The sequence below is a fragment of the Canariomyces notabilis genome (assembly GCF_033297395.1).
Source record: "Canariomyces notabilis strain CBS 508.74 unplaced genomic scaffold N656scaffold_8, whole genome shotgun sequence".
NCBI lineage: Eukaryota > Fungi > Ascomycota > Sordariomycetes > Sordariales > Chaetomiaceae > Canariomyces > Canariomyces notabilis.
Genome location: NW_027041830.1, coordinates 628,882 through 653,293, shown reverse-complemented (window position 1 = coordinate 653,293; position 24,412 = coordinate 628,882). Strand labels below are relative to the sequence as shown.

The 24,412-nt window shown below is 54.6% G+C and overlaps 10 protein-coding genes across 10 annotated transcripts; 4 read left to right on the top strand and 6 right to left on the bottom strand.

Annotated features, from left to right (window-relative positions):
• Positions 1-23: 23 nt before the first annotated feature.
• N656DRAFT_844461 (cytochrome P450) lies at positions 24-3,145 on the top strand. Its single transcript, XM_064819146.1, has 5 exons — positions 24-469; positions 532-972; positions 1,044-1,958; positions 2,046-2,098; positions 2,580-3,145. Exons 1-5 carry the CDS (start codon positions 276-278, stop codon positions 2,813-2,815), a joined length of 1,839 nt encoding a protein of 612 aa, XP_064671124.1. The 5' UTR covers positions 24-275; the 3' UTR covers positions 2,816-3,145.
• A 1,898-nt stretch (positions 3,146-5,043) lies between these two features.
• Positions 5,044-7,727, top strand: N656DRAFT_767874 (uncharacterized protein; the record flags this gene model as incomplete). Its single annotated transcript, XM_064813585.1, has 4 exons — positions 5,044-5,154; positions 5,310-5,457; positions 5,521-5,692; positions 5,747-7,727. 4 exons carry the CDS (start codon positions 5,044-5,046, stop codon positions 7,725-7,727), a joined length of 2,412 nt encoding a protein of 803 aa, XP_064671123.1.
• Positions 7,728-8,002: 275 nt separating this feature from the next.
• N656DRAFT_626707 (P-loop containing nucleoside triphosphate hydrolase protein) lies at positions 8,003-9,686 on the bottom strand. The gene is made up of 5 exons (XM_064810351.1): positions 9,581-9,686; positions 9,235-9,511; positions 9,136-9,165; positions 8,709-9,056; positions 8,003-8,535 (listed from the first exon to the last, which is right to left on the bottom strand). The coding sequence occupies exons 2-5, from the start codon at positions 9,308-9,310 to the stop codon at positions 8,279-8,281; spliced, it is 711 nt and encodes a 236-aa protein (XP_064671122.1). The 5' UTR covers positions 9,311-9,511; positions 9,581-9,686; the 3' UTR covers positions 8,003-8,278.
• Positions 9,687-9,994: 308 nt separating this feature from the next.
• Positions 9,995-10,593, top strand: N656DRAFT_797417 (uncharacterized protein; the record flags this gene model as incomplete). Its single annotated transcript, XM_064817635.1, has 2 exons — positions 9,995-10,216; positions 10,342-10,593. The coding sequence occupies 2 exons, from the start codon at positions 9,995-9,997 to the stop codon at positions 10,591-10,593; spliced, it is 474 nt and encodes a 157-aa protein (XP_064671121.1).
• Positions 10,594-11,428: 835 nt separating this feature from the next.
• On the bottom strand, positions 11,429-12,028 carry N656DRAFT_789030 (MSF1-domain-containing protein; the record flags this gene model as incomplete). The annotated part of the gene is made up of 1 exon (XM_064816742.1): positions 11,429-12,028. One exon carries the CDS (start codon positions 12,026-12,028, stop codon positions 11,429-11,431), a length of 600 nt encoding a protein of 199 aa, XP_064671120.1.
• A 397-nt stretch (positions 12,029-12,425) lies between these two features.
• Positions 12,426-14,661, bottom strand: N656DRAFT_626767 (peptidase M24A, methionine aminopeptidase). Its single transcript, XM_064810352.1, has 4 exons — positions 14,364-14,661; positions 13,161-14,305; positions 13,018-13,104; positions 12,426-12,958 (listed from the first exon to the last, which is right to left on the bottom strand). The coding sequence occupies exons 1-4, from the start codon at positions 14,404-14,406 to the stop codon at positions 12,902-12,904; spliced, it is 1,332 nt and encodes a 443-aa protein (XP_064671119.1). The 5' UTR covers positions 14,407-14,661; the 3' UTR covers positions 12,426-12,901.
• A 656-nt stretch (positions 14,662-15,317) lies between these two features.
• Positions 15,318-16,371, top strand: N656DRAFT_627276 (uncharacterized protein). Its single transcript, XM_064810354.1, has one exon. The coding sequence runs from the start codon at positions 15,458-15,460 to the stop codon at positions 16,175-16,177; it is 720 nt and encodes a 239-aa protein (XP_064671118.1). The 5' UTR covers positions 15,318-15,457; the 3' UTR covers positions 16,178-16,371.
• On the bottom strand, positions 16,293-18,320 carry N656DRAFT_778335 (uncharacterized protein). Its single transcript, XM_064814989.1, has 5 exons — positions 17,811-18,320; positions 17,581-17,703; positions 17,489-17,519; positions 16,776-17,278; positions 16,293-16,715 (listed from the first exon to the last, which is right to left on the bottom strand). Exons 1-5 carry the CDS (start codon positions 17,853-17,855, stop codon positions 16,566-16,568), a joined length of 852 nt encoding a protein of 283 aa, XP_064671117.1. The 5' UTR covers positions 17,856-18,320; the 3' UTR covers positions 16,293-16,565.
• A 495-nt stretch (positions 18,321-18,815) lies between these two features.
• Positions 18,816-21,224, bottom strand: N656DRAFT_707338 (glutamine-hydrolyzing asparagine synthase; the record flags this gene model as incomplete). The annotated part of the gene is made up of 10 exons (XM_064811425.1): positions 18,816-18,855; positions 18,912-19,016; positions 19,069-19,352; positions 19,406-20,398; positions 20,456-20,607; positions 20,659-20,694; positions 20,778-20,804; positions 20,893-20,918; positions 20,984-21,034; positions 21,199-21,224. The coding sequence occupies 10 exons, from the start codon at positions 21,222-21,224 to the stop codon at positions 18,816-18,818; spliced, it is 1,740 nt and encodes a 579-aa protein (XP_064671116.1).
• An 897-nt stretch (positions 21,225-22,121) lies between these two features.
• N656DRAFT_778333 (ubiquitin-conjugating enzyme) lies at positions 22,122-23,442 on the bottom strand. The gene is made up of 4 exons (XM_064814988.1): positions 23,123-23,442; positions 22,871-23,031; positions 22,779-22,802; positions 22,122-22,712 (listed from the first exon to the last, which is right to left on the bottom strand). Exons 1-4 carry the CDS (start codon positions 23,155-23,157, stop codon positions 22,459-22,461), a joined length of 474 nt encoding a protein of 157 aa, XP_064671115.1. The 5' UTR covers positions 23,158-23,442; the 3' UTR covers positions 22,122-22,458.
• Between the last annotated feature and the right edge of the window lie 970 nt (positions 23,443-24,412).

The following is a 24,412-nucleotide window of genomic DNA, read 5'->3' as shown; positions in this document are numbered from 1 at the left end:
TTGGTCGAGCTACATTGGATGCCTAGAGGGCTGACATTCCTTCCTACTCCCTGGTAGATTCAATAACGTACCCCTGAATTCCTGATTCGGTATGGAGGTAGGTAGCCCATCAGTTGGTGCGGAGCTCCCATGTTCAAGCCGAGAATCCGGCGATAAACCAGAAACAGACAACGGCCGGGAGGACTGTCAAATACATATGGACAAATCCGGCCCCCGTCAAATACGGCTTTGGTCGAGCTCACTCTTCGGTCCTTTTCCACACTGCACACACCGCGATGGGCCTAGCAATGATAGATCAAACTGCTTGGAGCTTGATTGCCGGCCTGGCGGTCGCTTACACCTTTCTCCGTCTCCTGTTGCGACTGACCCAGGACGAGAAGGAGCCGAAGGCACTGGCAACTTCAATACCCTTCATCGGCCCCTTGTTCGGCCTGGGTATCGGGAAAACGAAGTTCTTCCTTAAGCTGAGGTTAGGCATACGTGACATCTTCTGCAGCCTCAACTGACGATTTGTTGCCCTACCTTACTCAGAGACCAATATGGCCTTCCTATCTACACGCTACGCATGCCCGGCGCGCGTACATATGTCATCGACTCGTTGTCTCTCATTCCACCACTCCAGCGCCAGCCTCGCGTTCTATCCTTCCACCCCATTGAGCATCGCGCCGCTGAAAAAATTATGGGGCTTACACCCCAAGGTTGCGATATTCTAGGGGCCAATATGAACCATGAAGACTCGTACCTGGGGTCCTTCGTTAAAGCTCTTCATCCAGCCCTCTCTCCCGGGGCTGGACTGGACGAGATCACTAGAGCCTCGGTGCAGCTACTCAGAGCGTCATTCGATACGCGCAAGACTACTACCAGGGTTGACCTGTTTCAGTGGATCAGACACGAAATGATGCTGGCTACTACCAACGCAATCTATGGTCCACACAACATCTTTAAGAATCCCAAGCATGAGGCGGCTTGGTGGTGAGTAGATTCTAAGCTCCCTCCGTTGCTTATTGTCTCTTTTTGAGGCTCCTAGTAATAACAGTTCCCAGGACATTCGAACCAGGCTTTATGCAGCTCATGGCATGGCCATGGCCATCTATCACGGCCCGCGCGAGCTTCCAGGCACGGGAGTCCCTCGTCCCGGACATGATGGAGTACTTCGTGAAGGGCTACCACGAGGAAGGCTCCCCCCTGGTTAAGTGCCGGTTCGCTTACAATACGCAGCACGGGCTGGGCCTTGAGGACATGGCTCGGGGCGAGATCGGCCAAACATCCGCGGCCATAACCAACACCATTCCCGCCTCATTCTGGTTCGTGTGGCACATATTTTCCGATCCGGCCGTCTTGCGGGACTGCTGCCGCGAAGTGGAGCAGCTGGTGACGCGCGATGCCTCCACCGGTATCTGCACGCTCGACCTCGGCCAGGTCAAGTCGTCGTGTCCCGTCCTGCTGTCAACGTGGCAGGAGACGCTCCGGTACCGACACACCGGCCTCCAGGCACGCGTCGTCATGGAAGACCACCTGTTTGACGGACGGTATCTGCTCAAAAAGGGCGCGACAGTCATGGTCGTCACCCCGGCTCTCCACAGCGAGGCCTCGGTCTGGGGCCCGGACTCGACCAAGTTCGACCACCGACGCTTCCTCCGCGACCGGGAGGGTCACACCGGTGCCATGAAGCGACCCAGCCCGGCTGCCTTCCGCGGCTTTGGCGGCGGCTCGACGCTGTGTCCCGGTCGGCACTTCGTCACCAACGAGATTTTGTGTTTCGCCGCTTTGCTGATCAGCCGGTTTGACATAAGACCGGTAAAGGGGGTGTGGAGGGAGCCCGGGGTGGGACTCCAGCTTACCGACGCTTTGCCGAAGCCGATCGAGCCGATCGAGGTTGAGATCGTTCCCAAGGCGGAGCCGGAATGGAAAGTGCTGCTTCCAACCACCATCAAAGTGGAAATGGGCGAGGCGGAAATGTAGGGCCTTGCAGGCGGCCATTCTATTTCCGGAGCTCCCTAAACGTTAATTAAGCCAGAGCTCACCATCTGCAAATAATCCTATAGCCACATTGTAGCAAAGTTGAAGGAACATGCATACACATTGCAGTTAGACCATCGTAGATTCGTAGCAAGTCGCATAAAGCTCCCAAAGCTGCATAGATGAATTGAAGGGTCCCTTACTCCAATCACCAAGTCATTGCCAGAACTCCTGAACAAAACAAAGGGGATTTAGGCCAAGTGGATCTAATTGCACAATTCCAACCGTTTAAGTGTAGGTATTGTTATGGGTCGCCTGGGTGATGGTTGTGCCTTCGGGTTGATGACGTCGGGCTATGACATCATATGCACACCAGCTTTCCAAACGCTTCAGGGGAGAATAACGGGTATTTAAGGTTTCAATCAGTCAACTCGCATTACCTAGAACTTCTATACCATTCCTTTGTCACCTATCAAGAGCACAATCACATCCGAAACATCGACGGAACGAAACTAAAATCTACATCCAGTACGGCCCCTCACTCTGTGCATCAGCTTCGTTCTTGTACCAGCACTCGGAGTGAGCAGAAGCTAACCATCACATTTCGCATCAAAAAACAGAAATGCCCGAGTCCAAGGCTGAGAAGATTGACCGCGTCAAGGCGAATCTGCCTCTCCCCGACCAGCCGCCCGCCGCATCAGACATGAAGTCGGCCGACATGCGCACCACAGCCAGCACCGGCGTCCCCGCGGGCGACGTATCCAAGGGCGACGGCATTTCTTCCGGCCTGCGTGAGCCCGCTACCAAGGCATCCGGGGACGTTGACATGAGCGGTATTGGTCGCCAGGGCAAGTAAAGTAGGGTCTGGAGGAGCCGCTCAAGTGAAGGACTTTTCAAGAATGAATGGGAGGAGAGTCAAAGAAGCAAGGGATGATTGCACTGCGTGACGCAACGCGTGTACTATGTGATAACTGATGGGAATTTCAATTTTCAAACGGCGTTTTGGGGCCCCGGTTGGGGTGAATCAAATGCATTCATGGTCGGATTGGAAACCCATTATTAGCAACATTTTGTTGCAAATGTCATTGCGTATGTTCAGTGACTTCAGTTACTATCAAAGCACCTATGAACAAACCGTATCAGTTACTATCAGAGCAATTATGAACACACCTTATCTTGTCCAGTCATATTTCGTGCCACCTATGCTTTGCTTGACGGTGAGACAGTGTTGAAAGCCTCTTTATTCTCGAGACGTGAGTAAGGTAGGCATTGCGGAATGTAGATTTACTTTCATCTAATAGTGTCCTTCTAATTGTGTGTTGCTCTGACTCTCAACTGATGAGAAAATGGGCCATGGAGTAACACCAACCTAAGGCAACTGGCAATTGCAGGCAAAGCCCGAGACTCAGGTACCTTCTGTAAACCATACTCACAGCAGTGACTGCCTTCCTTGGTCTGCATTGTGGTTTGGGTGAACCAAGGTAAAGTGGTAAGCACCACGGGGAAATAGCTTCGTGCTCTAGGAGTCCAGGTCATGACTTGGCCTCAGTGACAATGCCATTCTGACTAGATGCAACAGTCTGAAATCCAAAGTGGTACCTAAATCAATTTTAATGATACCTTGTATAACAGTACAATACAGAGCTATAGACTGCCTGAGACCCAAAAGCCATGTGGAAGTATATCATCAGTATAAGAGGTGCACGAGCCATATCAAGTCATCCCAAAGCCAGCCCCATTCAAGCCAGCGACAGTAAAGTACAGACAGGAGACTTAATTCAGGGTATATAATGTAGAATTTACATTACAGGTATAAGTTCCATTGCCATACGTCTCACGATGTATGGATGGTACATTGTTTGTCTGCCCCTGATAAACAGCTCCCTTCCCCTGAGCTCATTACTCTAAGGACCCGACTGAGAAAGGAACCTGAGAGCCACATGCAACCTGTTCAACTTTGAGTGGCATGCCCTCGCTCCTTGCCATGCCCTTTTTCGCCATTTGATTTGAACTTACACCGAGCAACGCATAACTCTAAGACTCTAACTGTTATCCCCAAGTAAACAAGCGGGAGACATCTACGATCTTGTCCATGGCCGCCGAGCTCGCGTTATCCGCGGCAGCCAGATATACCACAACATATGTTATGCTCCTCGTCGTCGAGATAAACGAACCGGAACCTTCAGCATCTCGCAGGTAATTTCAAACCTCAAGGCGGGTCTGACCCAGATCCTGCTCGACAAGATCCTGCTCCCGTCGACGACATATGCGGGTATATGAGGTACACATTGCGAGAATTCAAACCCAGAAGAAAATTCTTCCCTTCCCTCACCACACCTACGAGAGTTTTCTTTGCAGCTTCCCAAAGGTCGCCCTCAGAACTCAGGCATATCGAGGCCTACTCTCTATCCCCTTTGACTCTCCGTTTCAAGGCATTTTCTTTTCTTTCTCTTGCAGTTCTTGCAGGCTGCTACTCTTTAACCTGGGTTTATTTACCTTCTTTGTCTGGTCGACTGCAAGTGGTCGCGCCAATACCAGGTCGCTCTTTCGTACCAGAAGCGACATCTAAGGTAGGAAACCACGGTCTATCCAGCCTTCCTCATCATCAGAACTGACTAGCTCTCAAGTATTCCCTTGGTTGCTAGGCTCATCTGCAAGGCATTGTTGCCTGGTAAGTTCCCCGATGAACACGACAGGAGCGACTGTCTTGTTTCTTTTCAAGCTACTAGTAGTGTCTTTCCATGATCGCTCCTTCTTTCCTTCTTTACCATCCACTCGTTGGTGGATCCTTCCTTATTCCTTAACCTCTTCTCTTCCACCTCTGTCAGACATTCTGTTTCTTGTTACAGGGATTCATTCTACAGGCGGATACTAAGAAGTTGCATGCAGTCTATCTTAGTCCCTCGACGCCCATCCTCCGAAATTCTAGTCTGGGTTATCTCCAGTCATTCAGAAATCAAGCGACACCGTCTAAATCCATTGACTTGGTCTGCCTTGATCCTGTCTGTCTGCGCCTGCGAGTCAAAGTTGCCCTAGACCAGAAGGCGAACAATCCCGAGAACCGACCCTCGACACTTCGGCACCATGGCTGGGCCTCCTAGCCAGCCGCTCCCTGAAGGGTCTGCCAACAAGGCAGCTGCGGAGGAAAAAGAGAAGACGGGAATGTCCGAGTGGTCTATTCAGCAAGCCATGATGGTAAATGCTTTCAATCTCCAGTGCGCACGTACTCTCTTCTGGAGCTTTGGAAGGAGTTGGTTTCTAGTCGGGACCCGGGCATGTTTGCTTCGCTCATTCCCCCGCCGCCTCCCTACTACATACCACAACCATGACTGACAGATGTTGCTCGCTAGGACGACCTTGGCCTCGCGCGTTTGGAAGAGCTTCCCTTGGAAGATGATAAACATGATCGTGACCATCGCCGCCACCACCCTGGAGGCGGCTTTGAGTTGCGTGACCGTAGACCCCGGGATCGCGTTACACTAGATCCAAGATGGTCCAGTAAGTTTTATCCACTGGCCAAGGAACACTATATTAGACTGAAACCATGCTGACAATCTTTAGATGCTATATCGTCTGGTACTTTCAAGGACGAGGATGCTGCTGCTGTCGAAGGTCTCAGTGACCTGGGTGGTGGAAGACTGTACGACACCGCTCAGTCTCAGAAGCAACTCCTTAACAGGAAAGAAGCGGCCAAGAACCAAACCAAATCGCTCCTGAGTCGCAGCAATGAGAAGTTGGTTTTCCCTCCCAGATACGTCGACAAGTATATATGCTGACCATCGAACAGGTTCACTCGCCAGCCTGCTAATCAAGGCCAGCTGCCGAATGATACGATTCAATCCAATAAGAGAAAGCGGGTGAGCGACCAGTATAATGGACCACGGGCCAGGCCCAACTTCCTTTCGGAGATCAACAAGGCTATGTCCCGGCCTGCGGTCTTGACTCCTCTGAGCAGACCCAATCAGCGCACTGCCAAATTCAACAACACACAGGTGGCAGCAAGCTCGAGGCCTGCCTTGGTGTCTGCGTCGGCCCCGGCCATTCCGCCACCGGCCCCGGCCATTCCCCTGCCGGGCCCCGTCATTCCTGTTGGCGAGAACGCCTCACCATCTGGTCTTGCTTTTGAGCTCGAAAACGTCATATTCAAGGCCACTATTACGTTCCTGAGCAGAGATATCAACCCGGCAATACCCGCGATGGTTTTTCTTTCCGCCGCTCCTGCCCCAATGTTGGGATGGTTTAGAATCGTGGCATACAGTCAAGTGTATCGCCAATGGCCAATCTCGGCTTGGCAGGACTATACCTCGGGAGACACGTTGCAGCTCGGTGTCTTCTTCATGGATAGCACGAGCGTCTCCCAGGGTTATGAGCTATTCTTCAAAGAGAAGGAACAGATGGTAGAGTTCTTGAACTCCGTGCATTCTCTTCGGGAGTCTGAGAAGAAAGGCATCGCGACTCTGAAAAGCCCAGGAGCTGCGGCACCGGTTGCTCATCCGGGCCCGGTAGCGGCGCAATCGCCTAAGCCTACGGAACACCTCATGCTACTCGCTGCTCCTGAGGTCCAGCAGCCCAACATCGCAGCAGGCTATCCCAATGTTCCTGCTGTTAACGAAGCCGCTGCCGCTGTCGCCGCTAGCACGATGACCAAGCCCCCAAGCCCGCTTATTAGTGCCGTCAAAATAGATCATGCTTCCGATGAGGAACATGGCAAGACTCCGATCGGTACCCTCATAGACCTGGAAGCAGACGGGGCTGTCTCTGCCCCCAGTCAGGCGCCGTCGGAAGCCATGGAAATTCTATCCACGCTTGATCTGTATGATGACAGTAACGACGTGAGCAGCAGCACTTCAGAAGCTCAGCTATTCCAAGAGCAGATTGTCACCACTGCGCGCAAGATTCTGGGCGTATTCTTGCTTTCCAGCGTCGGCGGAGAGACCATGGACGAGCTCTCCCAGACGGTAGAGGGGATCAAAGCAGGGATAATGGAGTTCGTGGCTCAGTCCGCCAAGGATCGTGAACTGAGTGTCCAGAAACAGCAGGCTCTGGAGAAAATGGTCAACGACGTGTTCGATTCGCTCGAGGTACAACGATTGCCCGAAACCGATTGCACAAACAACAAACAAGCACGCATCCAATACACCGTTGACGAGCTGCTTGCCTTGCAGCCATCAGCCACAACCCCCCCGGCCCATTTAACTAGCATCCAGCTGCCATTGAACAATCCCTCAAAGAGTGACGCCTGCCCAGATTCCGGACTCAAAACGTCCAGATGGGCGTCCGCAGGAACAGATTTCAAACATGAGAGTTGTTTCACCGGGCCCGCGTACGAGAAGAAGTGGCCCAAACGGAGCGAGCTGTCCGAACTTGCGCGGCTCGATCCCCAGAAACAAGTGACAGCTGGCACCGAGGACCTGATCGATTACTACTTTCCTCACCCAGAGGTTGGCATCGATCGGGGTGCGAAGTTGGCGGATAACCCTGCTGTCGCCTCGGACAAAGGTCACGGCGCCGGTCAATCTATGCCAGAGCTGGAGGATGTTGAAGCCTTGAGACAGAAGATCTCCCGCCTGTCACTCGAACCAGACTCGTCTCAGGCGTCCATTGAGGCGGTCACGAAATCTTTACCGTCGAGCTCGGCAAATCCGCAGGCCACGCCTGTCGTCCAGCCTGCCATCCAGCCTGCGGTTCGTGGACTTGGTGCATCGCGCCACAGCGCTGCACTCGTGCCGGCCAGCTCTGGGCAGTTCAAGTTCCACATCCCCAAGTAACGGTGCCGGGGATTTTCCTTATAGGCCTCTGCTTTCGCTCGCATGGACACCGTCTCTATTCCTATCCACCAGGAAGCGATTCATAAAAGCTTAACGCATTTGAGAAGTCATATAGTTGAAGCTGCGTTGAGCGACTTCGCATCCAAGATACCACAGCGGAATCGGCAGGAGATACGATCAGCATTTGCCTGGAGGATGGGCCTCTAGTTGTTTGTCTGTTTGTTTGGTTGTTGTTCTAGTTTCTTCCAGTCTCGGTGGCCCTAGCTTGCATGCTAGGAGTTTGGGCGTCTGGACTACAGGCCGTCTCGTTCAGGATGGAAAGCTATCATTATGGCTATCCTTAACAGGAAGATGTCCTGCCGGTCTCGAGGGTCTGGTGGTCAATGGGAGCGCTTCGCAGCAGCGCGCATCGGGATAGGGAAGACTTTTAGCAATGTATTGTAGAATAACGTGTTTGAGTAGGGGAATTGTTGGCATTCCAGCAGGCTGAGCTTAGGGACAAAAACTGCTGTCAGTATCACACAAGGTAGCCTGATCAGAAACGCTAAAGATCAAAACCAGGAATCATCGTCCACGCTCTCGATGTTGACATGTACGTCGGGAACCCGCAGGCGAATGATTTCGGCCCCGTTAACCAGATCGTTCTCGACGGCACGGCGGTCCGCCTCGGCCGCCGTTGCCGCGATCCCTGCTGCGAGATGCCGCGCAGCGAGCCGCGCGCGCGCTGTTGCCTCTGACGTGTTGATGAAAACTCTCAGGTTGGCCAGTTGGCTTGCTTTAACCCAGGGTGGGGTAGATAGTAATATATCTGGTATTGGCAAGGCCCATAACGGGGTGGTAGTTAGGAGTCCGAGCTGGAAACATCGGGGCGGCAGGGGCAAAGAAAGTAGAGAGAATAGGGGTATGTGACGCCGGCAGCTGCGAGTGTAGAAAACCAAATCGAGCACAAAGTAAGCAGCATTTCAAATGATCAAGACTCACAGTTCCCCTCCAGCACAACAATCCGATGAGTCCTCCCCACGGCAATGTCGTTTTCCTTGGGGTCCTTGACGGCATGGTCAAAGGAGGGCGCGAAGACGGTCGTGGTCGCGTCCGTCAGGGGCTCCCGCAGGCGCTGGACCAGCCTCAGAAACCCTTCGCCGTCAAAGGTAAAGGCCGCGCCACGCCGGGCGTGTGCCGTGACCGGGTCGGGCATGGCGTCCAGCTGTGCGCGCGTGAGGTGGAAGCCGTCCATGGGCACAAAGGCGGCGATTGGGGGATGGGAGGGATGCTCGGAGGCGTAGCGCGCGTTGAGGGCGGCGGTGAGGCGCTTGGAAAGAGTGGTTTTGCCTGGAGTATGGGGGTTTGAGTTAGTGGTGGCCTGGGTTCTGAACAGGGTTTGGGAAGGGATGAGGAGGTGGTGGTATACCTGAGCCGGGGATGCCGCCAATGGCAATTACTGTGAGAGTGCCGGTGGTTAGTTGCAAGCGTGGTGAGTTTCAAGATATGAAGGGAAGTGATTGTGTACAGAAGCGCTCGTTCTCAGGTGTCTCGAGGAACCCTTTCCATGCCTTCTCCACCAGCCGGTCCAGTTGCTCCTCCATGGCAGGAGACAATTGGTATATATTGTAAAATTGTAGAAGTATGCTGGATAGTTAAGGATTTGCGAATCCGAGATGTAGACCGGTTCTAACTAGCGGACCAGAAAGAAGATGTTCGCATGAGGAGGTTGGTTGGCGGCTTGGGAGTTGGAACGGGTCAACGGGTTGATACCCCTATTCTGAAGCCGGGCCGAGGTCGGCAAGCTGCAGGTCAAGTACATACACGATTAGCTTTAAAATTAGCGGCCGTTTCTGAGGCGTTGATGTGCTTACCTTCGGTCGCAATTAGAGATGCATGTTCTTTTTCCTTTTCCTTTTCTTTCTTCTCTAGAGGATTTGGCAGGTGCAGGCAGGCAACAAGTGGTGCCGTTAGCTGTGTGCGGAGGTCGGGGCAGTGCCGGACACGGAAGTTTGCCGATCATACCCGGGCCAAGCTCTGAGTTCGGGCTCCGCATTGCAACGCCGGAACCAAAACGGCATCACCACTCATTCATTTCCTCTTGGCTCGAGCCGGCGCATCTTTCATTTACTCAATTTCCTCCATCTACAGAATATTGTGACTGGACTGCAAAGTATCACAAAGACAAATGAAAAGATTAACAAACTCGGCCTAGAGAAATTTCATTCTTATTCACTCCATCGAAACAGAAAGACCGTTATCGAGTGCAGCCCCTGCAAAAAAGGCCCATGGACAACACCGACTCGCCCTTACTCCTCCTTTCACTCAATCTCTCCGACTCAGAGCCCGACGAAGCCTCTGGACCCTCTGCAAGCACAAGCACTGCTGATAACAATCACCCCGACCACCAACAACAGAACCAACCAACCCGTGCCGAACGCACCGCTCTGTCCGACGAAGACTTCCGAGCGCTGAAGCAAAGCTACCGTCCCAAACTCGAAAACGGCAACGTAAATCCCATGAACCCCTCCCTCCCTTTCCTCCCTCATCATCACCCAGTATCACAATACTTAATACATACATCTCATTGCAATGGCATGGCTAACACAACAGCCACACACCTACATGACAAAAGATCCACGCAACAATCCAGCTCCCGCTCTCCAGCGCTGAACCGCTCCTCCCTAAACCCGAAGCCCAAGAGCTTCTGCACGCGGTCGAGGAGCTGTACTTCTTCCGGCGCTACCGCGAGGCAGCGGCGTTTGTCCGGGACGTGTTGCGCGACGGCGAGGCTCGGGTCGACGAAGAGACGAAGCGGCTGTTGCGGTACTATGAAGGGAGGTGTTTGGCGAGGCTTGGGGAGTTGGACGGACAGCCCGTGGGGTAGATTTGCTTGATCTGTTTATAATATGTAGCGAGGTACGGAGTATCGTGAAGCAAGGGTACTAATCGTCATGTATCGAATGCATTGCAAGTCTACGGCGACAAGTCATGCCCAGTGCAATCCGGATGAGTGTGTGGCAAAGAGTAGAGAGCGTATTCTGGCTCTTCACACTTGATACCACTTTACTTTACATGCTTCCCCTCTAAGTAATGCTCTAGAGTTATTGTCAGCATGACAAGATTGACACATCTGCTTCCGAGCCCAGTCTATACTGTTGTGACCTCGTGGTAGTAATTGTCCCCGTGGTAGTGAGGACACAGAATGTGGTAGCAGCCACGCTCTGACCTGGAATGGAATCCCCTCACAGTTGCACAACAAAAGGGGTATTGTTCCAGGACTCCGTGAGAATGAATGAATCAGTCCTTAACTGGGTATTGTACAGATAGTAAGGACGAATTATAGACCTAAAATCGACCGTGACGCCTTAGCTCCATCCGCTGCCACCCATGAAAGACATTGCCTCTAGCCGTTTTGATGACCCCTTTTATCCCGTACCCGCCCCGGCAAGGGGCAAATGCATAGGCAGACGCCGCCCAAGATGCTCTAAAAAGTAGTCGCTCGTTTGATGGGTCTCCTTCCGTCGTTGCTCGTGGATTAAATTCCTCCTCTTGATTGCACCGGGAGCACGAGTCTTTGTCGCCCCTTTTGTCGCGCTTTCCGGCGCCTCAACCGTGATATCAGTGTATGCATGTCGTTGTCGCATGTTGCTTGCTCGCCGTTGCCGTAGTCATGGAGCTGCAACGAGAAGCCGGGCGCACAAGAACATAACCAGCCGATCCTATGACGCGGATGCCATCCTAATATCTCCGGTCGTCCGGGGTAGCGTCATGCGCTCGCGCTCGCGCTCCTCGGCAAAGGCCCTCCTGCTCATGGCCAGCACCGCCTCAAAGCCCTCTTTACCCTTGACAGCGTTCTCGCGGAAGCGCTTGACGAGCGTGTCCTCGATGCTGTTCCTGATGCGCTGCCAGCCGCCGCAGAGGGCCGTGATCTTGGCCGACTGCTCGAAGCGCGTCTGGTGCTCGTTGAGCGGGCGGTACACGACCGTCTCCTGCACGTTGATGAGGTTGCTCCACGTGAGGTTGGCCGACACCATCGTGACCGTCTTCTGCCGCGGGTCCACGTACGACGTCTCAAGCACCTGCGACTCGTCCATGCAGCCGCCCATCAGGCTCTTGAGCCAGTCGGGCGCGCTCTGCCGACACGTGATGAGCCGCTCTGTCCGCAGGATGCCCGTCTCAGGGTCGACGCTCCGACTTAAGGTGTCGACGGCGACCACGTGCGTCGATTTCTGGTTCCATGGGCAGTATTTCCGCCAGTTGGCGGTTGATACCTCCTCCCACGAGTAGTTGAATGTCTCGGAATTAGAAAAGACCTTCATCTTCGAGGCCTTTGCCGGGCGGTGTCGAGATTCAGGGAGAGAATGTCGGCCGCGCGACCGGATCTCCGGTGTGCGGTCGCGTGCTTCGCAGGGATGAGCGATCAGAACTTTTTTTTTCTATTCCTGCACTTGGAATGGGTCGCGAAAACGCAGGGCGCAATTCGACAATCGACCTTCGCGTTGTCGATATAGAATCCAAGAACCGTACGAAAGTGAGTGTAAAAGCCCTGCGGCATGCACGAAAGGCAGCTTCCAACAGCCGGCAGACCAAAGGCCCCTTTTGCGTCTTTTTTATGGCTGAAAAGAACTTATTGGAGGTGCTCACACGCGAAGTCTTATCGGAACGGGAGTGGCAACCCCCTGTCGCTAAGACCTCGCTAAATTAGCCGGATCCAGCCCCCGCGTGGGGCAATGATGAAAATTCTTCGGGTCGTCCAGACTGGCCGAAAACTGGAGAACCAACCCGCAATGTCATGTCGTAACGCTAGTTTTCATTGACTTCATCTTTGTCGCAGACTTTGGTCGTGCATCATCGGCCTATTCCTTCCAAACCCCATTTGACAACTATGGAATGTTAAAATTGGGACGGATCACCATCGTTTTCCAGAGAAGAGATTCTACATCGCCACATGACACTACAGTATACATCTCCTTTGTCTGGCACTCCATTTCTGTTCCGATGTAGTAACCTTATGTCCTGGCTCCGGCCCCACGCCGGTACACCGGTACCTCGGCTCCATCATCCGGGGCTCCGGATTCGGCACGCACGTGAGCATGCAACTGCTCGCTGCGGTGCGTTCCTGAAATTGATGAATTACACGTGCATACTAAAGACATGCACGTGTTGACAACTTCAAGCTGGCAGCAGAAGAACTAATAGTCGTCTCCACGGCTGATGACCTCCTTTACGGTAGGCCGGATCAGGATCGTCTGGTGGGATCAGTCAGTCACAACTCATACCTCGTCATCTCAACTTTGAGACCACTCACGTGCTCGAACTGGGCCGTGTATGAGCCCTTTCTATCCACCAGCGGCGGATAGTCCTCGACGATGCCGCTTTGGACGAGATTGTTCAGCTGCCAGGTTGTCAGCACAAGCTATCCCTTTCCCAATCTACAGTAGCAAAGCTTACCCCAAGCAGGTATTTCTCCTGTCCCAGGCGGTCCAGGTACCGTCTGCAGAACGGCAGAGTGCCAAAATTCTTGTCAATCACCTTCAACAAAGACTTGGCCGAGCTTATACGCAGGTCGACGTTAGGCGCGTCGCGGCGCTTGGCGTAGTGGGACACTTGGCCTTCCTCGTGGACGACGCCCTTGCCTGTGGTGCCGAACGTCTCAATGGCAAACACGTCTCCCTCCTCCATCTTGGTCTGATCGTTGGTCTTTACAATGGGAACGCTCTTGGTTCCGTGGATGCTGTACGGCAGGATGGTGTGTCCGTTCAAGTTTTTGATCGGCTTAATCGGGTAGGTTGTGCCGTCGATCTCGACCTCGTAGCTCTCCATAACCTCCTGGATGGCGCCACCAATTTCTCCAAGCCTGGCGTCGATCCCGGCCTGCTTGACGCCCTCATTCGTGGCCGCCTTCACGGCCTCAAGTAGGTTATCGTACCGGGGGTTGAAGGCTAGGGTAAAGGCGCTGTCGACAATTCTACCGTTCACGTGGACGCCAAAGTCGACCTTCATCACGTCGTCCTGCTGCAGGACCATCTTGTCACCTGCGTTGGGCGTGTAGTGGGCAGCGCAGTGGTTGATGCTTAGACCGGTTGGGAATCCCATGCCTGCGATCAAGGCATCTCCCTCCTCAAGGCCTTGGTGGCCGACGAGAGCGCGAACGGCATCCTCGATCCCGTTGGCAATCTCGGTCAGAGTCTGGCCAGGCTTAATATTCTTCTGCGCCCACTGGCGAACCTGGCGATGCGCCTCTGCACCGTGGCGGTAGTCGGTGAGGAAGTCGCTGTTGAGGTTGTCGAGGTGGCGCTTCTCTTCGTCGGTGGTACGGTACCTGTTCTCGTTCACATACTCAACCTCCTCGCCCTTGGGGTACTGCTTATTGGGGAAGAGCTGCGAAAGTGGAACACGGGGCGGGTCTGATTGCTGCACGGGGCTCTTCTTCTTCTTGGGCTTTCTCTTCTTCTTTTTCTTGGCCGCCCCTGTTGCAGCAGCGGCAGCAGCAGGTCCTTCTGCATCCTCGTCCGAGTCGTCGCTGTCGCGATTTAAATTGCCATTGGTCGCAACAGACGAGTTAGGCTTCGGCTTACTGCCCTCACTCTCTGTCACTACCCGGGTGTTAGAAAGCTGGTTCCGGCACCGCGTGGGTTGGTTTTGCCACCTTACCACTCAGATTGCTGAGCTCACCACTGGGAGCTTGAGCTGCCATGTTGGATGCTCTAGATGTGAGGTGAAAAACTGCGAGGAAACTGGATGGTTAAATGTTTTAGTCGTCCAAATCTGCAGTCCTGCCTAGCACTTTTTAGCTGCGGGGCGGATGGACGATAAGCGTTGGTAAAGACACGGTGCTACCACAGTACATATCAAATGTTGTAACCGTGTCTAACCATTCCAGGCGACTGTCTATGACCAACGTTTGTTCCTGAGTTGTCCTACACTCGTCACAAGTACCACTTCTGGTCCAGTTGGAAACTGTCTGAAACAAGCACATCCTACTGCTACAGCGGAAGAGGTGCAAAAGTACGAAGTTTGTAAAGCTGTGGTTCAGCAGACTCGGAGTCATGGTCGATGACCACCCAAGAGGTAATGCACAGTTTGCGTATCAGATACGAAGTACTACCCGACAGGCCGTTGATGGAGAGGTAACGTGCCACAGCAGGCGTGCTCCACGTGCGGCTTCAGCGCCTTTGACGCCAGGGGCATGCGCCACATTGCTCAATTCAGCGCTCGTGTTCATTCTCACTCATTGATTTCGTCACTGCCGATTTCCGGTGGGGCCCGTTCTCGCCTTCCTTTCCAACAACGGCTTCGAGGTACGAACGGACAAACGGCGAGTGTCTAATTTCGGTCTCGATGCCATCCATCCACCATAACCTCTCTAGGACATGTAGCCAACCTTCGGGATGAGGCATGCCGCTCCGCTACGCTCACACGGGTGCGGCGCTGCGCCCTTCCACCATTCCCGTCTCTCTTCTCAGCCGACGACAACCTCGACATCAACGTCTCCCCTTCCACTCCTCTCCACGCGCCCTCCGTCTCGACGACACCTCCTCCAACCACTATGAAACCCTCAACGTGCACCCGGATGCCTCCCCGGCGGAGATCAAAAAGTCCGTCCCTCCACCTTCCCACCTCAATCCCTATCAACCCATTCCCCAGCTAACCAACATCATTCCCACACACACAGATCCTTCTATCTCCTCTCCAAGCGCCACCACCCGGACCACAACCCCACCGACCCCACCTCCCCATCCCGCTTCATGCGCATCTCCGAGGCCTACTCAGTCCTAGGCCACGCCGACAAGCGCGCGCGGTACGACCGCGACGTGATGCGGCGCCGCCACCACGCACACCCCGTTCCGCACGGCAGCAGTCGCAGCAGCAGCAGCAGCGGCCCGGCGGGCGGCCGCCCGGCCTCAGGCCTGAGCAGCCGGCGCCGTAGCTCCTCATTCCAAGGCCCGCCGCCGAGTTTCTTCCGCTCCGGCGGGTGGGGCGCGCACGGTGCCAAGCGGCGCGCCGCGCACGAGGAGAGCACGGGCGCCAGCCACAGCTTCGCCGGGGCCGGGGCCGGCGCCGGGTACGGGACTGACAGCCACTCCCCGCATCGCCAGCATCCCGGTTCCTCCTCTTCTTCCTCCGCTTCGGGTTCCGGTGGCACGGGCGGGATGGGGCCGGGGCAGGACCCGTTTGGGCACGGCGGGGACGTGCCGCACTTTGATCGGGAGGCGCACGAGCGGGCGCAGCGGCGGGGTGAGGAGCGGCGGGCGCAGCGCATGGCGGAGCGCATGGGGGTGCGTCTGGAGCCCGAGCCGTCCCCGGTAACGAGCTTTTGGCTGGTGTTGGGTGTCTTGGGGGCCGTGATCGCCGGTACTGTCGGGGTACACGCTATCGCTGGCTGGGTGTCGGGGCCCAAGCGGCCCGGGCCGGGTCAGGTGCCAAAGGAAGGAGGAGAACGGGAGAGAGAGAGGAGGGGGAGGTGAGGTGAAACTGGATATCATGGAGTTGGAAGCAAATGGGTGATGGATGTATAATCTCTGGGAAATGACACTGGCGTTACTGGGTTATTGGTCGAGTTTGAACAAAAAACGATATGATAAAATCCTGCAGGACTCGTATATTGATTTCCATACATACATTGAGCGTCCTCTAGACTACGCCTGGCTCGCACCGAATCGCGCAACAACAATGTCAGAAATTAGCATATTGCGGCTGCTTGGGAGTCTACTGTACAGTGTAACATGTCCTGGACGTAAACTCTAGACCCATATCTACATCCTGCTCTCATGACTGACCGACGCAGTTGTCCATTCGCTCGGTCCAAACCACGACGCAGGACCCTGCGCATCCACCATGAACGCCAACACCATCTTACGACTCGAAGGTGAAGCTGGTGCCGACCTTGTGGGTGGCCTGGTCAAGCTTCTGGGTATCGAACGAGGCACCAACGCCAAGGGTGACACCCTCGCGGAGGAGCACGTTGTAGGCAACGGCAGCGACACCACGGTCGTTGATCTTGGCCTGTTTCACGGTATTAATATCGCGTCTCTGACGACAACCCTGCAAAACAACTGAGCTCACCTTGACGAAGGAGACAGGGTCCAGGCGGTACTTGGCAGCGACCTCGAGGCCGACCGTGTTGCCGCTCTTGGAGTTCCAGGTGGCCTTGGAGCCGGCCTCGACCTGGCTGTTGACCTTGTGGTAGTAGCTGGCAGCGAAGACGCTCAGGTTGTCGGTGGCCGTGATGGCAGCGCTGTAGGCCGGGGCCTGGTAGCCGACGGCGGCGCTGTAGCCGGTGATCTTGGCCTTCTGGACGTCGTAGCCGGCCGAGGCGCCGGCGAGGAAGCCCTCATGGCCGACGAGGGCGTCAATGCTAGCAGTGGGGCCCTTGAGGAGGTCGAAGAAGGCGCGGCCGTGGAAGTTGGACTGCTTGAAGTGCAGGTTGAACTTGGCGCCGCGCTGCTGGGTGGCGGGGAGGAAGCTGAAGATACCCTCGGCCTTGAGACCCTTGGCCAGGTTGTCGGCCATCTCGACCTTGGTCTCGAGCGAGTTGGCGGTATTCCAGGTCTGAGTGAGGGTCAAGCCTGTGCACCTCCAATAGATTAGCAGCTGCGCGGGTCGAAAGGGGCGCAGCGCGACCGCCCACTAGACGGGCGCGCCATGAAACCACAATGCTTGGGTGCCCTGCAGCCTCATCTCGCACTTCAGCCGTGCCGATGCCGTTTGGGGGCCCCGAAGGTCAACGCGGCGGTGATGGCTTCGCGCATGTTTGGGCGGGATAGAGATGAATTTACCATTGGGCTTGTCAGTGTATTTGCCCTCGAGCTGTTGCAGAAACGGACCATTAGCACTGCACTCGGAGCCTCTCAGACAACGATGGACATACCGTGCCGCTGGTCACATTGTCGTGGCTGCTCTTGCCAGTGACCTTGAAGGCGACATTGTTGGGGGTGTTGCTCTTGACCTCGAGGGTGCCCGCAGAGAGATGGTAGAAGTCCTTGTTGAGGAGCTGGACGCGCAGGGTTAGCGATATGTGGCTGGCGACGGCGCAGAGAGCTCGCGAGAAATGCCGCTTCCGAGGGCAGAAGCCGCGCTCGCGCTTGGGATCAAACCTACGTCGTTCGCCGCCTTGGCGATATCTGAGAAAGCCGGGACAGACATATTGGCTGTTGTGTCTAGCGGATGGAAAATGGGTTGGCGAGCAAGCGTGGACGCGAGTGATGGGATATGGTATAGGGGATATGGACTGTGATGCAGCTACAGTCTCGTGGGGAATTGTTGAGAAGGAAGTTGTCGGAATTGGCCCGCGATGTTACGAGAAATTTGTCTGCAGCTCGCTGATTGGTGGATCGGCAAGCTTGTCAATGCAGCAGCTCCCGAGTCCCGCCAGCTCACTCGTTGTCGTCTGGTTCTGACACCACGTGGTGGGACCCCGAAGCCCCGTGGCCTCTAGCGGAGAGCCCCTATCAAAACTTAACCTTTTCAGACCTTTTGTGAGCCGCTTCATGAATGAATTATTGAATTCTGTCCAGCCGCTTCGGCTCTGTAGATTGTAGATGGTTTAAAAACGTTCTGCAACTGGATAACAGCACCTGCGACAGGATTGCGCAGTTTGGTTTGGTGCAATTCGGTCTTGGAGGTGAGGGTTGGAAACGCCTTGCCATGTTTCATCATATGCTCTTATATTCATAGTTCTGGCCGACATGGGTCGTGCAACATCATATTCCGTGACAGGTGGAACAACACATTGCATGACCATTGTGTTTGCGCTACGCCAGTTCTTATATCTCTCCTATTATTACGCCTTTATCTCAGGGGATGTCCTTATGACTTTACTACACGTGAGCCATTCCCCAGAAAACGACCAGTGCTGCTTGAAGCGCCAGTGCTGCTCCTACAAAGCGCTTCAAGCAGCTGGGATGCAAGCTGTTACAAAGAGAGGCGATATCACAAAGGCAAGCGTTGCACTGGACCATGGCCCGCTTCCGACGAAAGAACCCATACGCATGCTTTTCATTTGTTTTGCGAGGTACAGGACAATATCCCAAACGCGTTAGACCCCAACTACGACAAGCCAAACACCACAAGGTTGCTATGTACTGGAACGAGCAACTGAACTGCTTAAGCATCCTGGTACTTTGCCTTATGGATTGCGATAGCTCTGCAGGATTTGTCAGCTCTCTTCATAGTCGATGGGACGGCACACAGCCAACTTACCTGCCGCTGGGGTCAGTCTGCTTCGACCACTTGGGAGTCCACCTCATGACGGTCGAGGCGCACGAAGGCGGGAAGTGCTCGTCGAACATCAACCGGTACCAGTATCTAGGACAGAGTTAGTCTCTCAAGGACGGGTCCTAAGTCGGGCTCAACGTACGCCTCCTTGGTGTCCGGAATGTCGTCACCCCACTCGGGCTTGGGGTTCTTCATCATCTCGTCAGTAACGTGCAACTCGGCGTTGTCTTTGAGGGCGTCGATCCACCCGTAGCCGACGCCGTCCGAGAACTGCTCCTTTTGCCGCCAGAGGATGTTCTCTGGCAGGTACGGCTCGGCGCCAGGTTCGTCCGAGGTGTCAAACGCCTTCCGCAGGATGTATTTCTCAATCCTTTCGTTCGTGATCATCTTCTCCTTGGGGTCAATGTTCATGGCGACCTCGAGGAACTAAAGAGGACTGTCAGCACTGTAACCAATCATTGCCTGGCTCGTCCGCTTACCTCCTTGTCCAGGAATGGCACACGAGCCTCAAGACCCCAGGCCGAGGTGGACTTGTTGGCCCGCAGGCAGTCGGCCAAATGCAGGTTCTTCACGCGACGAACACACTCTTCATGGAATGCGGCCTTGTCAGGAGCCCCATGGAAGTACAGGTATCCGCCAAAGATCTCGTCACTACCTTCGCCACTGAGAACCATCTTGATACCCATCGCCTTGATCTTGCGCGAAAGCAAGTACATGGGCGTCGAGGCGCGGATGGTCGTGACATCGTACGTCTCAAGGTGGTAAATGACATCCGAGAGCGCGTTGAGGCCATCCTCAATCGTGAAGGTCATGACGTGATGCTTTGTGCCAAGGAACTTGGCCACCTTCAATGCCGCCTCGTTGTCGGGAGACCCGGGGAGGCCAATCGAGAAGGAGTTGAGCTGTGGAAGGAAAGTCATTGTTGACAGCTTGTTATCGTCATCAATGCCGACCAAGCCCTCGCCCTTGTTGAGATCGACCTCCTGTTCAGCGGTGCCGTTGGTTGCCTCGGCCAGTTTCTTCAGCCTCAGGGTTTCCCGCTGGGCGATAGACGCAACCAGACTCGAGTCAAGGCCACCCGAAAGCAGGACACCATAGGGAACCTCGGCCATGAGGCGTTTCCTGACAGACTTTTCGAGTGTCTCGCGCAGAAGCTTGAGGTCGAGCGGCTTCTCGGGGATCCGGGACCCATCCCACCATGTCGGTTGGAAATACCTGGTCCGCTCGCCGGTCAAGCTGTCGTAAACATGTCCGGGCGGGAAAGACTCGATCTTGTCGCAGACGGGGTGCAAGCACTTCAGTTCCGAGGCGAAGTATGTGGCGCTTGGCTGCTCTGACGACCAGCCCTGGTAAAACGTTGTAATGCCGATCGGATCGCGTGCGGCTATCGTGCGGTCCAGCTTCTTGTCGTAGAGGACAAACGAGAACATGCCATCGAGATATTTCGGCGCGTCGAGGCCGTGTTCCATGTACTGCGCAACGGTCAGAACCGAGCCCGCCACCTTCGGTCCCCTCCTGCAGGCACTTACCAGAGGAATAATGACCTCGCAGTCCGACGTGGTCTTGAAGTGATACGGCGTCTTCAAGTTCTTCCGAATCAGACGGTGGTTGTAAATCTCGCCATTGACGGCGAGGACAATGCTCTCATCGGCATTGGTGAGTGGCTGAGCTCCGCTCTCTGCTTTTGTGTGAGACGTCGTCTGAGAGGCGAGATACACAGACCGGGACCCACCAACGCCGACGATGCTGAGCCGTTCATGGCACAGAACTGCGACGTTGTGTCAGTGAATGCTTCCTTTTTGGTCTCGTTCTTGGGAAAGGAGATTTTGGTGGTCCTGGAAAATTCCATACTCGTGTTGTGAGAAATAACGCTGCCGCCTGTAGTGTCACAATCAGTTAGCGATACCAGTGTCTATAACCCTATCTTGTGTTTATCTTGTGTGACTCAGGGGAAGGGGCAACGCACTCCAATCAGGTCCCCGATGTCGCACTCTGCAAGATAAGCGAGTCAATTGGCCACTCCCACACCAAATATAGAGTCAATTGGGGGCACATACGCCTTTGCAAGCTTGAGGGCAGTCGGCTTGAACTTGAGGACGTCGGGGTGACTGTTGGCGACGGGTTAGCCCCAAACTGCGCATGCCGCTTATAAAGAAGAATCCTGATAAGAGGGGCATCATGGTGATGGTGGGGCAAGTAAATGTTGCCCCTCCATTCATCTAGGGACCAGCACAAAGGCAGGGCAGGGCGCAACACCAATTGTGCGACTTACCTGTGGCAGGCGAAAATGCCACACATTTTGAATCTCGGATTTTCTGTGTTCTCTTGGAGGCGATTTATGGATGGGACCTGAGCAGGAGATGCGGCGTTGAAGAGCGGAGCCTACTTCCACTGTCAGCGACAAGACGACGGGTCTTTATACTTAGCTTCTGGCCCTGCACGGCAGGTTGCTGCAGCTGCTTCGACGTGACGATCTGGATGTCGACGACGCGCGGGTGTCTGTTGACCACGGTGGGATGTTACAGACGATCGAGTGGGATGAGATGAGCAGGAAGGTGTGTTGAAAGGAGAAAAGAGTCACACGCCTCGGAAAATTGTGTGTGATAGTCACAAACCCGGCCAAAGGGGGATCGATGCACCCCATGTCTCGCCCCCCGTCCAGAATTTTTAGAGATTTGACTAAGAAGGGGCCTGGTCCTGTTCGAGAACCAGGCCTCCCGGCAATGACAGAACTACATTGTCAATCGATATGAATTATGAGCTACATAGTTGGCCCGCCGAGCTGGGGAACGGAGCTCCAGCAGCAAAAAGCAGGGGCTCCTAACAGCCACCGTTCTCAAGCCGATGTCGGGCTCTCTTGTGATTGGTTTGTCAATCGAATCAAGCTCCGCCCTGTCCATTACCTAAACTGGGCTGCTAAGGGGTATGAGCGAGGCTTACACCACACTCAGCCGGGAACCAGCAAGGTGAACCCACGACAGGCGCTGCCGCCTTGGAGGGGACCACACTGCTGCAAGAGATGCAGAGAGCCCTTGGTTCGTGACCGCGCACCACGCACTCCACGTACGCTACTCCGTAGTAGGTGTAGGTCCCAGTTTCACCCACCTACGTCACCTAGACCATTGACCAATTGTCACCTAGACCAGCCGGTGAACCGAGACACTGCTGCGCGGGGGAAAGGGGGGGGGAAATTTCCCGATAAGAAAGCACGCATCAACGCTGTTGCATCCACATAGCAGAGGCGCAGGTCACGCGCGACATGGCATTTTATTTCCAGTCTCTGGAGAGTGAACTCTGCAAGGGCAGCTGCCGTAAGCCGAGAGTTGCCGTCAAGAGCTGTCTGCCACGTCCCATGTCACGGATAGCGGTCCATCCCACCCAAGACCAACCAGTTTGCAGCTTGCCATGAAAGACCATCCCGATAACTCCATATGCTGTGCCGCCATTGGTATTCCGTAAACTCCGTAATCCGAATCCCAGGTTCCATCCCACCATGCAGACGTTCAATATCTTCTCGAAAGGTACGGGAATCCTAGGGCGCGGCATTCTCCCGCACGATCTGCTTAACTCGTCTCTCGTACTGCGCCCGGTCTTTCTTGTACATGTTATACGCTTCTGCCTGTGCCGGTGACTCCGGGTTGGGGTCATTTAGAAGGTCCTGGACACCGAGAAGGATTTGCTTGATGGTGATTGCGGGCTTCCAAGCCTCCTCCTCGTTTAGGATAGACAGGCAGACTGTGCCTGACGGGTAAACATTGGGGTGAAAGAGAGGGGGCACGAATTTGCCTACACTCAGAGCCGAGTGTTAGTCGTAACCGAAGACATGCGCACCGCGCAGGTGGGCTGGCTTACACTTTGGGGGTTTCGTCGGGTACTCTACACGCGGAGAAGCAGTTAATAAACATGGTCCGCGTCACCTTTCGGCCCGGGTTACATAGACGTACCGTCGGGAAACGTCACGGTCAGCTTGAACAGACCGCCCTCCCATATAGTCTTCTCCTTACCGGGAATACCACATTCCCACACCTTCAAGTCGAGCACTCCTTGGGCGTTCTTCTGAGGCCGAGCATAAAAGCCGAAGGGGTGATCCTTCCGCCACTGCTTTCTGGTGCAACGCCTGAGTTAGTGAGGGCGCGTAAGAGTAAAGCTACAATCGAGATGCGGGGATAGCGACTCGCAGCAAACAGCCAACATACCGCTCCTCCTGCAGACGATTCTGACAGAGTGACATGGTGCTAGGAAATTTCCGAATTGACCTTGACCTGTAATTTCCTGGGTCAAAGCGATGACGGTTTGAAGTCTTTACGCCGGCCGCGGCGATCAACCGGGAATAGACTGTATGACGTGGGGAACGTCGGTCCGGAAAGATCACGGAGGAAGCGCCGGGGAGAGAGGAGTGGGAAGTAAAGGGTGGGCGCCGCGATAAGATTCGAATATGCAGGAAGAATCACAGAAGAACGGAATGGGGTGGGTTGGCGGAAGATCGGTTTGAGGCTGATGAAGAGGCTTGCAGAAGGTGGGAGGCTGCCTAGGCGTGGATGTGAAGTTGCCGAAGTTCGAAATTCTGACCGGCGCACAGACCAATTCGTCTCAAAAGAGAAGGCGGAGAGGTACATACAATACATATGCAAGTTACGAACTTACGGAGTACATGAGTGAACGCCAGAAGTTCCAAGGTTGCTGTGTTTCATTGTTGAACCCTCAAAAGACGTCAGTTTCTCTGATCCATACTGGTGCAGGCGCGAATTGGCAAGAATTGAAACTCGGCGCTTGATAAGACGTTGAATTTGGATCACAACGAGAAACACCTTGTAACTACGAAGGTAGCCCCAGAGCTAAATAAGGAACCTATGTACGAAGTATCTGGGTCCCGCCTCAACTCAGCAAGTGCGGCATGCATCTTGAGAGGAAGGGACTTGCATTGATCAATGGACAAGAGGCTCAGTTGTAATCCAAATACTACAACGTTATCCTACAGTTGTTGATCTTCAGTGCAGGGCTCGTTGACCCAACGCGGGATGCCGCAGATGAAGGCTAGGAACTGGAATTGGTATTGGAGGTGGGGTTACGGCTCAACCTTCTACATAGTACATACGGTACTGGATTGGGGAATTGGGCCCGAGGCTTTTTGCACATGCAAATCCCGATACATCGCTGATTCGGGTTCGTCCAGCTCTAAAGAGAGTGACCTCACTGGCCGAAACGCCGGACAGATTCTCGCCTCCACGGGATTCGCATGCGCATCTGACGGTCCAGGCCAGTGGTCCTCACTCACCCCACGGGCACCTCAACCCCCAACATTGACGACGACGTTGTTTGCCATCAACTTGCATTAGCTCTTGTCTATCCATTTCCCTGGACTCTTGTACATACTGTACAACGTGGGGTTCTACCTCGGTTCACGCCCTCTTTCTCTACCTTCGGTGGACAACGCGGTTTCGGGCTTTGGCTGTACTACGATGGAATCCAATGCCGGCGATGCCGGC

Coding starts and splice junctions, on each gene's coding strand:
- N656DRAFT_778333 (XM_064814988.1), bottom strand. CDS start 23,157: ATGTCACTCTGTCAGAATCGTCTGCAGGAGGAGCG. Junction 22,803..22,870: donor GACCGTGACGTTTCCCGACG/GTACGTCTATGT, acceptor CTCCGCGTGTAG/AGTACCCGACGAAACCCCCA. Junction 22,713..22,778: donor CCCGACGAAACCCCCAAAGT/GTAAGCCAGCCC, acceptor CTCTGAGTGTAG/GCAAATTCGTGCCCCCTCTC.
- N656DRAFT_844461 (XM_064819146.1), top strand. CDS start 276: ATGGGCCTAGCAATGATAGATCAAACTGCTTGGAGCTTGATTGCCGGC. Junction 1,959..2,045: donor GAAATGGGCGAGGCGGAAAT/GTAGGGCCTTGC, acceptor ATAATCCTATAG/CCACATTGTAGCAAAGTTGA. Junction 2,099..2,579: donor CACATTGCAGTTAGACCATC/GTAGATTCGTAG, acceptor ATCAAAAAACAG/AAATGCCCGAGTCCAAGGCT.
- N656DRAFT_627276 (XM_064810354.1), top strand. CDS start 15,458: ATGCGCATCTCCGAGGCCTACTCAGTCCTAGGCCACGCCGACAAGCGC.
- N656DRAFT_778335 (XM_064814989.1), bottom strand. CDS start 17,855: ATGTCTGTCCCGGCTTTCTCAGATATCGCCAAGGCGGCGAACGAC. Junction 17,704..17,810: donor TCGCCAAGGCGGCGAACGAC/GTAGGTTTGATC, acceptor CTGCGCGTCCAG/CTCCTCAACAAGGACTTCTA. Junction 17,520..17,580: donor ACAATGTGACCAGCGGCACG/GTATGTCCATCG, acceptor TTTCTGCAACAG/CTCGAGGGCAAATACACTGA.
- N656DRAFT_626767 (XM_064810352.1), bottom strand. CDS start 14,406: ATGGCAGCTCAAGCTCCCAGTGGTGAGCTCAGCAATCTGAGTG. Junction 13,105..13,160: donor AGGAGAAATACCTGCTTGGG/GTAAGCTTTGCT, acceptor ACAACCTGGCAG/CTGAACAATCTCGTCCAAAG. Junction 12,959..13,017: donor ACACGGCCCAGTTCGAGCAC/GTGAGTGGTCTC, acceptor TGATCCCACCAG/ACGATCCTGATCCGGCCTAC.
- N656DRAFT_626707 (XM_064810351.1), bottom strand. CDS start 9,310: ATGGAGGAGCAACTGGACCGGCTGGTGGAGAAGGCATGGAAAGGGTTC. Junction 9,057..9,135: donor TGGCGGCATCCCCGGCTCAG/GTATACCACCAC, acceptor CCCATACTCCAG/GCAAAACCACTCTTTCCAAG. Junction 8,536..8,708: donor TGTTGTGCTGGAGGGGAACT/GTGAGTCTTGAT, acceptor TGCCAATACCAG/ATATATTACTATCTACCCCA.